General features: G+C 35.5%; 1 protein-coding gene across 9 annotated transcripts in view; it reads right to left on the bottom strand.

Moving 5' to 3' along the window:
• The window catches only part of LOC126753269 (GTPase-activating protein skywalker), a 170,226-nt gene that overhangs the window by 94,466 nt on the left and 58,947 nt on the right, over window positions 1-16,813 (bottom strand). For all 9 annotated transcript variants that reach the window (XM_050464587.1, XM_050464581.1, XM_050464590.1 and 6 more), the window contains one exon: window positions 9,081-9,701. In XM_050464587.1, coding sequence (XP_050320544.1) covers window positions 9,081-9,228 — 148 coding nt within the window. In that variant the 5' untranslated portion in view covers window positions 9,229-9,701. The remainder of the gene's footprint in view (window positions 1-9,080; window positions 9,702-16,813) is intronic.

Raw genomic sequence — 16,813 nt, 5'->3', positions numbered from 1 at the left:
GCCACGAAGGTATCGAGGTCAATGAAAGAGTGGTCGAGATTGCAAAGAACGGTGTGCGGATAATACCCAAAAACAAGATCAACAACCTAACCTTACCTATCTCGAACTCATCTTATATATCTAGGCACTTGACTGCGCAGGGGACTATATGAAGTAAAAAATTAGATATCAAGTCGTTTTAAATTTCGCAAAGAGCATTGACGCCCTGGTATGACGAAAACTCGAATTAAAGTGAATTTCCATCTAGTATTACTATGTATGTATGGCGTGACAGCCGGCCAGTATGACCTAACACCTAACCTTTACCGGCATACCTTAGAGTTACGCAATTTCCGGTTATTTTTCGCTAATTATACAATTTGTAGGTAAGTCCCCCTTTATCTCCAATATTGTACTATCATCCCAAATAAAAAGCAGTTTAAAATTAGGTCGCTTGTTAAGGCGGCGATATAATAGGAATGCTATCAGAAACTTATCTAATATTTATTACAGCCAACCAAATACATAAAAAACTGTCAGTAAATAAACTCGTGCATTTTTCATACGAGACTTATGATTATTGACAGCCCATAGAATCAGTTCTGACAAGGTATAAAATACTTATTTATAGCCAAAGCCCAAAGAACATATAACAGTGGTAAAAAAAATTAGTGTGGAGTTGGCAAAAAAAGGCAAGTTATGAAAACAGTTACTCACTCAATAAGCAGTCGGCGAAATTGTGCGAGTTTCGTTTATTGCTTCACAAGCACTTTCACAGTTAAGCGAGTGTTCGTTTGGCGCTCGCTTACAAGCAAAAAAAGCGTAAATTTCATTTAATGCGCTGTCAATAGCTAACTGAAGTTAGTTTCCTAATTGAGCCAAAAATGTATGCGCCGATCATGTGATATGTATCTTTATGAATACATCAAATAATATGACCTAAGACACTTGTCGATCATAAAACTACAGCTACTGCACCCTGATATTTTACGATTATCATTTTAGGCGTAAAATTTACCAAATTCAAGATTCCTGCGATAATAAAATTATGAAATTGACAATTCGAAAAGATGTCAGCCTGTTGTAAAATCAATAAACACGTTCATAAAATGTTTGAGCTAATAAATCGAAAAGCAAAGAGAATTGCGGTAAAATAGCAAATAAAATAAAATACTAAATTAAATTATCGAATTGACGTCGAAAATCAAGTCGTTGATCAATTGTCTTTTATGATGATTTATGGCGCCAACTCGCGCCCATGTAATCGGCGCCGGTTACCACAAGCTACCGGCGAATATAGTAAATAATGTATATATGGTAGGTAGCTCAGTGTGTACCGCAATATAGTAGACAGCTCAGTTGTTGGGAGTGTGTACAGATATTTTTGAATTATGGTACAATAAAGGATGGGTGTAAAAAAGTAAGAAGAAGTGGATATCAGTCGCTAAATTCGGCGAATGCCGCGCCCATAAGCTAACAGGTAGCAACTCTTCAGCGAATATCTAATCGTTAAGTGTTAAATCGAAATGTTTAGTCAACTTAAACGTCTATCAGCAGCTTGTCATATGACTGGAAAAGTGTATGCAAAACGAACATAACAACTACCATTGATAAGTACGGCCGAACACTTTTATCATTATCGCAATGCTTGACTAACTTTCAGGGTACAAACAAACAAGTGTTCGAGTAAATTTCAGATTAGACATGTCAGCAAACTTTTGGTGCAATATACGCTCCACTTTAATATATGCGAAAATTTCACAATTGACATGAACACTTTTTACTTGCTTTGAGCTTTAATGAAAATAGAAAGCTTATATACTCAAAATAAATACAGAGTGCTCCAAAAAGCAATAATAGTAACCCAACGATTACCAGCCGGATACGTGTGGAATTATCCGAGTCATGAATGGCAAGAGAGTTTATGATTGCGCTGCAGACAAGAGAAAATAACTGCAAACTGTTTCATTTTGGATCTTCTTTAAGAATATGATGCCAAGCATTTGTCCCTCGGGATAAAGATTTATAAGGTATAAACGACCAGTGCATGAAGACTTAACATAGGATCCCATCGGAAATGCCCTAAGACGAAAAGTAAAAGGAGTTTTTGAACAGATTCTAACTTATCAGAATGGATTTGGTAACTAAGGTATCGCTTCGATAGTATCGCAAATTTCGGTAGAAATTCAACCATCTAGACTGCAATAACTCGACTGTGTACGTGCACGACTGCAGCACTAAAAGTCTTGCTGGAACTCAATCGCTCCACCTAATAATCAATCAAACAACTAGACAACGCTCCAAATGACAGCAGAATGGTATGACAGAGGGAAGGAAATCTCGTTGCAGCAAATGAACGCTTTTCTTGATGAAACACCACTGGCTCATCTCCCGAGAGACAGCATTACCAAAAGGGCAAAGTTCGCAAGGAAGTTAAAAATGACGTTCGGTAGTAAGGTTAAAGGTAGTAACTCCACGCTTGAACTACTGCTAAGGAGCAACACTATTAAATGGAACACTGACAGCACAAAAACGTCATTGCAGGTGCTGCAGGGCCGCGTATCAAACTTTCCATAGCTATGGAATGTCCCATGATTTTTTCTCAGCGACAATCAAATGGCACTTAAAGTGATCTCAGCTTAGAAGAATTCATCGCTTTGGTGCAAGAGTGCATGGCAAAGCTGAACAGCCGATGGACTCGCAACCAAATACACCTCATCTGGGTGTCAGATCACAAAAGTATAGGCATAAATGAATTCGCTGACGAGCTCGCCCACTCTCGAGCTTTTTCGAGGATGGTAGGACTGGACCGTGCATTGCGGTTGCTCCCCATAGCATAAGGTAACTGCTTCGCAAAGAGGAGAGAGTGGGCAGGGAATGTATTGGCAACAACTCACAGACATGCGAGAGGCAAAGTTATTAATGGATGGTTACAAAGATTAATCAACCTCCCGATGGACAAATTCCGGCTACTCAGGCATTTAACACTGGGTATTGTAGGCTCAAGAAGCACCTATTTAACATAGGTATAGCGCCTTACGCATCCTTCCATACCACATGGAGCCAGAGATTATTGAGCACCTGAATCTGGTGTGCATGGAGTCTGTAAAGCAGAATAAAGGCCCTTAGATGTATGTAACCGAAGGAGATCACATCACTTTAATAGCACCCAGTAGGATATTGGAATTTATAAGGGTGATGGGTTTATGTGATTCGTCGTTACAGAAGGAAGTGCACACATAATAGAACTTAGGTCGAGGTGTCAGCCTCAATTTATTGCCATTTATGTTTCTAAAACTCATTAAGGAGGTATTGCCTACATTAATAAGGTTAACACGATAGAGATGAGTCAAAGCGTTACTTGAAAAGAAACATAAAGAGTAGCTTAACCCTTTCCGATAATCCTGCTAAATTTATGTGAACACTACCTCTAGTATTTCACAACTGGGGCATCATAACCTCCCATTTTATTTAATTTTCCCCAACGTACACACAGAGCTTATGTAAGATAGTTTCAGTGGTTGTCCACCTAATATAAACAAATAACATCGACACTTGGAAGCTGGCCAATTTGAATTCCAAAATGTAAATAAATGCCATTTTTAGTTTCGAAACCTTTAAATAAAGGCGAAATTTTCAAAGATCTTTTCCCAAAATTTCCATAACAAGCAAGCCTAACTACTAAATAGCCTAACATAAACACCTGTACATATGTATGTCGTAGAATGTGTACTGAAAACCACTCGTTGGATCATGTGATATCAATAAATTGAGGAAAATATAATATTAGGCACAAAACTGGAAAATTAAGGAGGCCACAACTACAACACAGCTACAAACAAATTTGCATAATTGCCGGCGCCCGCAGTGAAACACCAAACTAGTAAGCCAAAAACACACTGTTTACCACAACAAACAACTCATCGTAAATAAACTAGTCCAAAAGTGAGCACAACTGACCAAGTTGTTATGCAAGTTGCTTTAATTAAACAATTTTAGGCAACTAGGCACACAGAAGGTTTTAAGAGTAAGACCGTTAAAGAGTGTTTGGGTCCATCATTCAACTGCATACTTACACAAAATAGACCTAAGGTCGCGGTGCAATCCTGTGACCTCAAAAATATATGTGACCACTCCACTTCGGTTTATGGATCATATTAGTTATAGGGTACTTAACAATTCATTTCACTCAAACTTTACACCTAATTCCAGATAAACAAATACTTCAGTCAAATGTGCGATTTTTCTCGATAAACTGCTTCCAACGGCGACAACCTTGTCTTTTCTTATTCTAATTTGAGTTTTTTCTCGACGCAACCGACAAACAAATATTTACATTGAAATCATTAATGCTCACGTTAGGCATACATTAGGGCACAGGGTGAGACGACTGAACAAAAAACTTGTATGCATAATGTTTATATTTATGTAATGTAATGTGGCAGTATGTGAATGTTATACCATGTGTTTATGAAAACATTGTACCATACTGTGGTGTTAATTCAACAAAACCGTCAGCCTCGGAATCCAACGGAGAATAACCTTTGCCAACAGTTGCTATTTCGGACTGAGTAGGCAATTGAGAAGTAAAGTCCTCTTGCGACGACGCAGTCAATGGAACGATGAGCTATCGAGATATCCGACGGCATTGACATAGTTCAGCGAATTAAGAGACAGCGGCTACTACTAGGTCAAGTCATCCGAATGGATATAAACACTAATGCTCTGAGCGTATTTGACGCAGTACCCGTCGGGGCAAATAGAGGAAGAGTAAGAGCCCCAATTGGCGCCAAACAGCGAAAAGGAAAACGACTGCCGCGCTGTTGTAAACTCGGCCATAACCACCGCCATATAAAGAAGAAGAAGATACTGTGAATTGTTTTTTAATTAAAATATTTATATAGAATAGCAAAGAACAAATATCAAAGCTTCTAGTTTGTGTGACAGCTATATGTTAAACTGGTCCGATCTGAACAATTTCTTCGAAGCTTGGTCCGATATCGGCGGTTCCGACAAATGACAGAGTTCTTAAAGAGAAAAAACGACGAACGGGCAGATAGACGGACATACAGTATCGGACAAAACATTTGCAACTGAAATATGATAATGAAAATACTATCGATTACGCAGAAAATAATTGCCGGAGACCTACTATTTTAATTTTATTTTAAATATTGGATGTTAATTAAGGTAAACAAAGCAAATTTAATAATATTTTTCAGTTTATTTGTTTAATGTATATAAAAAACCGATATAACATCTATATTCAATAAGACAAAACAATTGCAACTCAAAGAAAACGGTTCACTCGGTCGTGGTCCTGGTGGAAGCCTCACTTAAGTGGCATTTCCCATTCAGCATGTGTACCGATCCATGCTACCATTAATACGATGAAGCGGCCCCAAACCAGAAGCAGAAAGGCATCCCCAGACCATAGCATAGCAACTATGTTTGACTGTTTTTGGATAATAGAAATTTCTAAGACGCTTGTTCGTGGGCGTCGAACGAAACTCAGGCCATCACATCCTACCATATTAAATTTGGACTCATCGCTAAAAAGAACAGTTTTCCACTTGCTTATTGGCCATTCAAGATGATTTTTAGCGAACAAAATCGTTTTAATTGGTTACTCTTGCTAATAAGCGGTTTCTTCGCTAGTCGGTAACTGTGTAAATCAGCGTTATTTAGGCGATGAGCGACCGTTCTTGAGTAGTTTGGTAACTCAAGCTCCTTTACCAATTGCGGAGCGCTAAAAAATGGATATTTTTTTACTTCTCTTACAATTGAGCTGTCAGTTTTTTCATGAGTTTTTCTTAGTCGGCGTCCACGATGCACTACTTCGACAGTTTTGTTCCCAATAAAGTTCGAAATTATTCGTGAGATTGAAGGCTTGTGAATACTGTACTTTATAGAAATTTCTTTTTGAGAAGTTCCGTTATTATAATCATCAGTAACACATACTCGGAGTGCTTCACCGAATTTATTTAGCGCAATTACTTTTTGTGTAAAAAAATTTAAAGTAAAAACGTGTTTTCGCAAAAATCAGAGCAGAAATTATACTCAGTAAATTTTATGCTCAATACCATTAGGAAAAACGAGCAAAGGAAAAAAGAAACGAACAAAATAGAGTTGCAATAATAAAAAAAATAAAAAAAAAATATCGCGATAACCATTGCAAAATATGTAGCTTCACTGCTGTAAATTTAAAAACAAGAAACAAAAAGGAATTCGAAGGAAAAATGGCATTGTAAGACAAAAAAAGTATAGAACTTCGCTCTAGTTGCAAATGTTTGGCCGATACTGTAGCTATATCAACTCAGCTCGTCATGCTGATCATTTATGTGTAATTTATATAATATGGGGTCTCCGACGTTTCCTCCTAGATGTTGCAAACTTCGAGGCAAACTTAATATACCCGGTTCAGGGTATAATGCAAATATTAAAAAAATGATGGCGTGACTTTTGTTTTTTTTTTTGTTTTTAATATAAAACTTTTCCGTTCTTTCAAAGAAGTATCCATCACCACATCTATTTAGAACACTCCATGCACCGCCACAGCAACCTCTTGCCTGCCTCTCTTTAATGTTTCAAACCATAAAAACGCCGCTGTTTACAATAATATTCAGGCGATAATGCCAGTCATCATAGGCAGAAATCTTAAGTGCAAATATATATGGTATACATGAATACATATGTACACAATTTTTTATTCTACAATATGTATTATATATGAGTATATGTAGTATATGTACAAGGCTTTCCAATATAACCTTCCATAAAAAATTTAATATTCAGCACGACCTTCCCATCACGTGGACTACAGCCCGAGTGTTCTACATTTCCATTTCGCTTTTTTCAATTTTTGGCTATTATTTTCCTTTTGTATATATACAGTTTTGTGCGTGATAATAGCAGTGCTCACTTCACAGTGACAATATAATAGAAGTTTTTCATAAATTTATTTTACTCTTTTACTTTGCTTTAACTTTCATTATTAATCAACTCGTTTTGAACTTAATATTGCTTTGTTATGTTCTGCCAACGAAGTCCTTGTTCCACCAAAGCTACTCATTCATTGAATGTCGTTATCTTGTCAAACGAAATGAGTTCCTAAGCTGAACTTTGGACCTCATTTTTTCGAAAAAAAAACATTGCTTTATATTTCTCAATAAATTTTAAATAAACTTCAAGTCAATTATGACTATTGAGCAGATCTTTAATATATTGTACCTAAAGAATCCCTTTACAAACCTTCTGGTATTCTTCGATTCAGCTGCAATTTTGAACGACCATTCATGCGGCATTTCGTAACCGGAAGCATCTAATTTTTTGAGGTAGACCAAGTATCCTCTGGATAGCCAAAAAACAACCGCTTGAAGGCGAGTTAAAGTGAGAAGGGGAAGCATCCCTCCCCAGGGTTGTGCGCTGGGTTTGAGACTCCCCTCGTAGAAAAACACCTCGAATAAAAAGAACACAACAGCCGCGGACGAGTGACCCCCCTTTTTGATGACGATCACCGCAAACGTATTAAGGATTACGAGAAGACGTCCAAGAAGTGCGATGAACAGGACAACGCCGATGCGAGTAGGTTCTTGTGGCATTTACTATTGACAATATAAAGGAGCATAAATTCGGTGTGGGATTCGTGGTGGGAGAGACTTCGTCACCGAGTACTGGCATTCACCCCGGTGGATAAACGTCTAGCAATCCGCATTAAAGCGAAGTTCTTCGATATATCACTGATTTGCTCCCACGCATCGACTGAAGAGAAGGACGATGTGACCAAAGATGTCTTCTATGATCGGTAACTCGGTATAAGGGAACTATGGGACGACATTTCAAGCTCCTTACGTACAGCTGCAAACGAAACCATTGGTTATCGGAAAATGCAAAAGAACAGCTGGTACGACAAGGAGTGCCGGGTCGCAATGGAGAAAAAACATACTGCCTATCTCTCAAGGTTACAATCGACCACAACACGTGCGGGATAGAATAGATACCGAGAGTTGAAGAGGGGCGTGAGACGCATTTGTAGACAAAAAAAAGAAAAAGGCGTGAGTATGAAAAACTTGAAAAGCTTGCCGACAAGGGTAATGCTCGAAAATTCTACGAGAAGTTGCGGCGACTAACAGACACTTGGCAAAGTGATTATCTAATGAAATGATTTTGATTTTTTGATCTCAGATGTTAGCATCGAGTTATACCGTAATTAGCACCAAATTCAACTTTTTTCCGAGACGCTCCAGAGTTATCTCTGCCACTGCCATATTTTGTAATATTTCTTCATAAAAATTTAATAGAATATGCTTCAAATATCATACTAAAAAGTACTATTGGTTAAAAAGAATAATTATTTGACCGTTTCTTAAAAAAAAAATCATAAAAATGGGCTTTGTTTACACAATTTGACCCCACTGTAGACTAGAAACTGTTCTTAAAATATGGTAAATCCAAAAATGAATTTATTTCAAGTATTTTTTTAATTACAAACAGTGGACTTTGTATATACACATATCGCTCGGAAAGCTTTATAATATAATCACAATATAATGTAAATATTGAAATTATGAAATATTCGGAAATATGTTTGTACTGATGCTCAACATTTTGCTTTTTGAATGAACTGTGGCATCTGTGGATTTTATTTACAATTTTCAAGATTTATCGACGGAAAAAAATTCAAAAATCTGAAAATGTTATGAAATTTCGTAATTTTAAAGTTCGAAAATTTTATTTTATTACAAAAATGGCATGTTGCAAAGCGGCGCAAATGCTTGAGGCAACATTTTCGATTCCAAAATGAAACCAACGCTGTTGTTGTAGCCAGCACTTAATTAAGTTACATACAAAATTTTTCAAAAGAACCTAAAATTATAATAATAAATTCTATTCTATATTTTGAATATTTAATTTAATAAAAAACTTTTTTTTAATTAAAAATCGCATGCATTAGCTGTTAACGAGTCGAAAGTGTATTCCGCAGTTTCGTTACTTTTACTGCAGCACTGCCACAAATCACGAACACTCAAAGACGCCGAAGAAATATATAAATATTTGTGCATTTAATTGAGTAATATAAGGGAATATATGAACACACTTACCAGTCGAGGGCTTTTGATTGTAGAAATCCAAGCTTTTTATCTCTGCTGTGTCGACGTGTGGTGAGAATCCCTCGTACAAGTCGCTCTCCTCCTCGATGCCGCTCAATTTATCAGCCTGAGCTGAAGACGCGTCACGATTGTAAGGCATTTTTTTCTAAATACACGCTTAGAAAATTTGCCCACGAATATAAATATTTTTAATTTTTACAACAACTATATTATTAATATAGTTTGCACTTATTTGCTCCACGCAGAATCTCAATTGCCACTCTATCTTTCTCCCACACTATGCCCCTGCTTCTTTGCTGTACGCACTTTACACGGTGCTTTATGTTTGAACTTTGTTAGATCTTCGTTAATTTGTGTTATTTTTCAATTTGACTAGAAGTATTTGCGAACTCTGTTACTCGAATTTTAGTTTAGTTTTGCTGAATTTTTTCGATTTTCGTTTTTCAACTTCAAATTGTTTTTGTAAATTTTTTTTTTACATTAAATGTTTATGGAGATAGAAATACTCCACGGCGACGTGTAGAAAAATGCAACATTATGATATTTTCAAACTTATGTTAGATCTTCAAAAAGCATAATCCAATAATGCTACAGGACGCTGGTTGAGTTAATCTGAAAAGTAGAAAAGCAGTGTTTATTATTTTTATGTTAGACCATATTTGAAAGAAATTGATGATAGAATAAAAGATAACAATAAAAATTACTGTGAGCGCTTCAATATTTTTCTAAGAGAATTTCATTTGTATATTGATGCCATAAACTCCGAGACATATTCCAGTATCCCATTTTAATAGCATTACATAAAGACTTCAAACATTAAGTACAATTTCAAACTTATATAGATTATATTAAGAGCAAAAACTTGGTTTGATGACGAGTTTCCGAACACTGCACCAGGCAAATCAACCATCAAAAATTGGTATGCTAAGTTTAGACGTGGTAAAATGAGCAGCAAAGACGGTGAAGGTAGTGGTCGCCCAAAGACGTTGTTACCTACGGAAACATCAAAAAAGTCCACAAAATAGTTTCGAATGACCGCAAAGTGAAGTTGTTCCAGTTAGTAGACACTCTAAAGATCTGAACGTGTTCATCATATCATTCACAAACATTTGGGTATGAGGAAACTCTGTGCAAAGTGGTTGCCGTGCGAGCTCACTTTTGACCAAAAACAACGACGAGTTGAAGATTCGAAGCAGTGTTTCGAGATGTTCAAGCGTATTAAACCAGAGTTTTTACGTGGATATGTGACAATGGATGAAACATGGCTCCGTCATTTCACTCAAAATCCAATCAACAGTCATTCGAGTGGACTGCACACGATGAACCCGCTACAAAGCGTGGAAAAACGCAATAGTCGACTGACAAGGTTATGGCGTCTGTATTTTGGGATGCGCATGGAATGATTTAATTTTATTGACTACCTTCAAAAATGAAGGACCTTCAACAGCGACTATTACTTAGCGTTATTAGATCGTTTAAAGAACGAATCGCCGAAAAACGACCGCATTTGAAGAATAAGAAAGTGATGTTTCGAATTACTTCCTCCAGATCTGGCGCCGATCGACTATTTCCTGTTCTCAGATCTCAACAGAATGCTGCTGGGAATTGCCGAAACTGAGGGCTATTTTCAAGTAAAGAAGAAATCGTACTACAAAAATGGTATCAAAAATTGGAGGGCCGCTATAATCAGTGTATCACCCTTGAAGGGAACTATGTTGAATACAAAGAAAAAACGAATTTTGCCAAGAAAAATGTGTTTTATTATGGTAGGCCAGGGACTTTTCAATTAACCTGTTATATTCGCCATCATTCTCCAATACAGCGGCATATACGAATTATTCCTTCCAATTCATTCCTGTGAATATTAGGAATATCCTACCAACTTTTTTGTATATCTTCTTGCTATTAAGATATGGAGATTAGCTAACCACTCCAAAACGATTATTCGAAATCAATATTTGCCAGGTTGAAAGAGATATCGTGTTGCAACTACACACAATTTTACAAGGTGCGTTCCCAAGTAAACAATACTTAAAAAAAAAAACAGAACAAATGGTTTTTTCGGCAAAACCAATTTATTTTATTCAAAATAGTCTCCTTCTGCTTCAATACAGCTTTTTGCACGGTCCAAAAGCATGTCCAACGCGTGTTTTGCTCGTTTGCCGGTGCAAGCCTTTTGAATGGCCACTACGTGTGCATAACGCTTTCCTTTCATGGGCAAATGCATTTTTCCGAAAAGGAAGAATTCGCACGGTGCCATATCAGGTGAATACGGGGAGTGGTCAATGGTTAAAATGTGATTTTTGGTCAAATAATCGGCCACAATCTGTCCTTCGAATGTTGGATTCTGAGCAATTTTTGGTCGTCAGTCAATTTGTGCGGAACAAACCGTGTACACACCTTTCGTAAGCCCAAACGTTCGGTCAAAATGCGATCGATGTTTTGGAGATGTTCAATTCCATTTCTATGAATTTCAATAATAATTTCGACTGATTTTTCATGAATACGGTTAAGGGTATTTCCACAAAATTGAGTTATTGTTATGACTTAGGTTCAAATGATTTTTATAGGGTTTTCTATTGTTAAGGGGGTATTCTGGTCTAGAAATTTAAAAAAAAATCGAAATTTTTTTTTATATTTTCAAAGTTTAACTATTCAAGAATATGTGTACAAGAGGATTTTTCAAAATTCAAATTATTTTCGGAGATATAGGCATTTTTCTGACCCGGCATCCAAACTGGTTCGGCCGGAACTAATCGAACAAAAGACTTTACGCGAAACTTTGAACGCGTTTTTCTCAAAACTGACTTTTTCGGAACGATACCCACGATTTCTCAGGTTCTACTGGACCGATTTACTTGAAATTTTTATGGAGTCTTCTTTATAGGCTTGCCTATGGTTGGAACTAGCCCCATTCCCAAATTTGTATTTTTATTATTTTTAAAAAATTCAAAATAGTCAGAAAAAGTGATCCAAAAAAACTTTTTTTTTTAGCCAGTCGCCATTTTGTGAAAAAAAATTGTCCCACTTTTCCGTAGTTCCGGCCATTGCGACATTATTCTAGATTAATAATCTTTTTTTTTCTTGTTTCAGATAACTACGAGGGTTGAAATATGGGTATGTTAACGTGGAAATTTTTAGAGACTCTCCACTACGTCAGCTCATAATTTTTGAATTTTTTTACTTTTTTTAGTTTTTAATTTTTTTCTGTACTCTTCTAAAATTAACAAATAACTAATAAAAAAATGGATACTAAAAATATTAATTGCCTTTTTTTTACGACACTTTAAAAATTACCTGAAATTCACGCTTCTAGACCAGAATACCCTCTTAATAAGGTTATGTTGGAATTTAGTTAGCTACAGAATTTTGTTATTCTACGTTTCATATCATTGTAAGAGGTTTTGAGAAATCGATTTGAAATTTAGCACACGTCTCCCGAAAAGGTTGCCCATTTATCGGAACCGCCGATTTCGGATTACTACAGCTTATAGCTACCATACAAACTGATCGACCATAACTAAGACCTTGTAGGATCAAATTTTTTATTTGAAAAGATATTTTCATGAAATTAGGGATAGATTATTCTTCAAGATAGCAATGTAATTTTCGAAAACAAATTTCATTTCGGACTACTATAGCATATAACTGCCATACAAACTAATCGGTCAAAATCAAGATAAAGCTCTTAATGGTATGCACCTGTGAAACTTATAGCAGCTTCGGTGCTTTCGAAGTTAACGTGTTTTCTGGTTTTTAAGTAGAGGGCTGAAATTTTACCTTTACTTAGTTGCCTTTCTGGTAGCCATCAAATTTTAGTAACTATTTAAAATATACAAAATTTTGTAAACAAAACTTTCGTGCACAAGCACTTTCTACAAGAATATCCATGAGCGTCAAAATAATTCCTTTCCTTTTTATCGAATAAACTGCCGAACTCTAGAAAAAGCAAAAGGCTGCACTAGACTAAGAAAACAAACAATTTATAATTGTTGCGTGTTCCCGATGGCAGGAGAGGGTTGGGAAAGACGACTGGGAGAGAGGAAATAAACAAATGCCGAAGAAATAGGTAAATATAAATGAGACTGGATGATTGTAAATGGCAGCATAAAAACAGAGCAAATAGAATACTTAAAAATATAAACAAAAAAACAAAAAAAACATACAAGAAAATATTATAGAGAAATTTTATGCAAACAATTTTAAGCAAAAGCAACTAAAACGCTCAGCGTGTTGCAATACAATTTTATCGAGTGGCGAGTGACGTGTGCGAACCTGAACGCTTACCAAAAACAGCAGAAAAGAAAACGCACATATACATATGTATGTACGAGTTTGTATAAATGCGCTGGGAAAAGCGGAAGTGTGACGTTAATCATACGCCATGCCGGCCGCAGCCGCATGCACACAAACTAAACAGTAGTGTGCAAAAAGTAATTGAATTATAGATTTTAAATAAAAACAGAAAAAATGATAAACATGTTATTTGCTATGAATAAAATAATATATAATTTTTTTTTTTTGGAACATAACAATTAAGATCAGATTATCCAGTCTATAATAAATAAATTAGACATTTTTCAAAAAAGTTAAACATATGGTGCTTCAAAATCGTCAACCTGACATTATAAAGTTAGCAGAGTATTTCAGGTTAGGATCGATCACGATCTAGTACGAACAAATTGTTGAGATCGGAACACTTCCAACGATCAAAATCAAGTTCTTGTAGAGAAAAATTTTTTATGTGACGAGATTTCTTCACGGAATTTGGCACGTAATATTACACAAGGTAACCTTACAATCTCCAAAGAAATTGTTCGTATCGAACGTCTACAGCGTATAGTTGCCATAAAAACTGAACAATCAAAATCATGGCCTTGTATGGAAAACTTTTTTATTTGACGAGATATCTTCACGGAATTCAGTATGTATTATTACCTATGATAGTGCTATAATCTCCGAAGAAATTGTTCAAATCGAACTACTATAGCGTATAGTTGCCATACAAACTGTACGATCAAAATCAAGTTCTTGTAAGGAAAACTTTTTTATTTGACGAGATATCTTCACGTAATTCAGTATGTATTATTACCCATGATAGTGCTATAATCTCTGAAGAAATTGTTCAAATCGAACTACTACAGCGTATAGTTGCCATCCAACTGTACGATCAAAATCAAGTTCTTGTAAAGAAAACTTTTTTATTTGACGAGATATCTTCACGGAATTCAGTATGTATTATTACCCATGATAGTGCTATAATCTCCGAAGAAATTGTTCAGATCGAACCACTACAGCATATAGTTGCCATACAAACTGAACAATCAAAATCATGGCCTTGTATGGAAAACTTTTTTATTTGACGAGATATCTTCACGGAATTCAGTATGTATTATTACCCATGATAGTGCTATAATCTCCGAAGAAATTGTTCAAATCGAACTACTATAGCGTATAGTTGCCATACAAGCCGAACGATCAAAATCATGGCCTTGTATGGAAAACTTTTTTATTTGACATGATATCTTCACGGAATTCAGTATGTATTATTACCCATGACAGTGTTATAATCTCCTAAGAAATTGTTCAGAATCGAACTACTATAGCGTATAGTTGCCATACAAGCCGAACGATCAAAATCATGGCCTTGTATGGAAAACTTTTTTATTTGACGAGATATCTTCACGAAATTTAACATATATTATTACCCATGATAGTGTTATAATCTCCGAAGAAATTGTTCAGATCGAACCACTATAGCATATAGTTGTCATACAAACTGAACAAACAAAATCGTGTTCTTTTAGGGAAAACATTATTATTTGATGATATATCTTCACGAAATTTTACAAAGATGAACGCTATAAACTCCGTAGAAATTAATTAGGTCAGATCACTACATACATACATATGCATATAAAATTTATATTACATTTGAGCCCACCCATATAAAACTGATATAAAATATACTTGCTAACCGTTATCAGCGTATACATCACATATTTGATTTATGAAATTTCGAAAAAAATCAAAAAAAAAATTATCTTAAAAACACCAAATCACGCAAATTAATTAACTTCCTCGTTTTTTGTGGGTAATTGTTATACACCCATATTTATATAATGCTTGCAGAAACTTGAAAATTGTATTAAAACAAAAAAGTTAATTATAATACATATGTACATTATATACATATGTATGTACATACAAACAACATATTAAACCAAATTTTGCACGCCAACAAATATTCTCAATTGCGCTCGACTTCCAAAATCGTCGTCACTGTCAGCTGCTTCGCTGTCACCTTTTTCGCTGTTTATCTGATTCATGAAATGCTGCTTTTGCGGCTAAACCCGAGCACGTGCATGTTCTACCGGTTTCCGTCACGGTTATACTACTTTTTCTCAGTACTAACAAAGCAATGAATGCGATTGCTCTCACACATACACAGTGTTATGCGTACACTCTGGCAACGCGCTCGATCATTGTAAGCGGCGTGTGAAACCGGTCGTGGCAACCCACCAAGCACAGATGCTAAGGTTAAGGGGGTATTCTGGTCTAGAAATTTAAAAAAATCTAAATATTTTTTTCAAAGTTTAACTATTCAAGAATATGTGTACAAGAGGATTTTTCAAAATTCAAATTATTTTCGGAGATATAAGCATTTTTCTGACTCGGCATCCAAACTGGTTCGGCCGGAACTAATCGAACAAAAGACTTTACGCGAAACTTTAAACGCGTTTTTCTCAAAACGGACTTTTTCGGAACGATACCCACGATTTCTCAGGTTCTACTGGACCGATTTACTTGAAATTTTTATAGAGTCTTCTTTATAGGCTTGTCTATGTTTGGAACTAGCCCCATCCCCAAATTTTTATTTTTATTATTTTAAAAAAATTCGAAATAGTCAGAAAAAGTGATCCAAAAAAACTTTTTTTTCAGGCAGTCGCCATTTTGTGAAAAAAATTTGTTCCCACTTTTCCGTAGTTCCGGCCATTGCGACATTATTCTAGATTAATAATCTTTTTTTTTTTTTGGTTTCAGATAACTAGGAGGGTTGAAATCATGGGTATGGTCACGTGGAAATTTTTAGAGACTCTCCACTACGTCAGCTCATAATTTTTGAAATTTCTTACTTTTTAAATTTTTTTCTGTACTCTTCTAAAATTAACAAATAACTAACAAAAAAATGGATACTAAAAATATTAATTGCCTTTTTTTTACGACACTTTAAAAATTACCTGAAATTCATGCTTCTAGACCAGAATACCCCCTTAAAAAAAATCTTGTCTCTAGTTCAAAGCTCAACAATTTTACAACAACAATTTTTTTCTCTTGTAAATTTAGTTTACTGTAAATTAAGTATGGAAAATTTGGAAAAAATTATTAAAAAAGAAATGAAAAGTTTTGAAAAAAATTATTAAAAAAGGAAAATAAATTTATTTGATAATCGATATCTGTTGAAATTTGATAAAAGAAACAAAAAATATGCTCTCCTATCTAGTGAGAGCAATATAAATCTCTCGCTAGAGCGCTATCACTCTCTAGTTAGAGCGCTTTAACTCTGAAAACTCACTCAATAGTTGATTTTGACACACAGAGCTTCCGGCGAAAAAATTTTGCGAATTTTACAAAAGACCTCAAAGTTTGCTGGGTAGTTATTTGAAGGTCTGATTAATGTACCTACGAGTCGAATACTAGAAGCAACAGCTCAACACTTCACT

Source organism: Bactrocera neohumeralis, chromosome 3 (assembly GCF_024586455.1).
Source record: "Bactrocera neohumeralis isolate Rockhampton chromosome 3, APGP_CSIRO_Bneo_wtdbg2-racon-allhic-juicebox.fasta_v2, whole genome shotgun sequence".
In the NCBI taxonomy this organism is placed as follows: domain Eukaryota; kingdom Metazoa; phylum Arthropoda; class Insecta; order Diptera; family Tephritidae; genus Bactrocera; species Bactrocera neohumeralis.
Note: the sequence above shows the minus strand (reverse complement) of the source record. Positions and strands in the feature narration are given on the sequence as shown.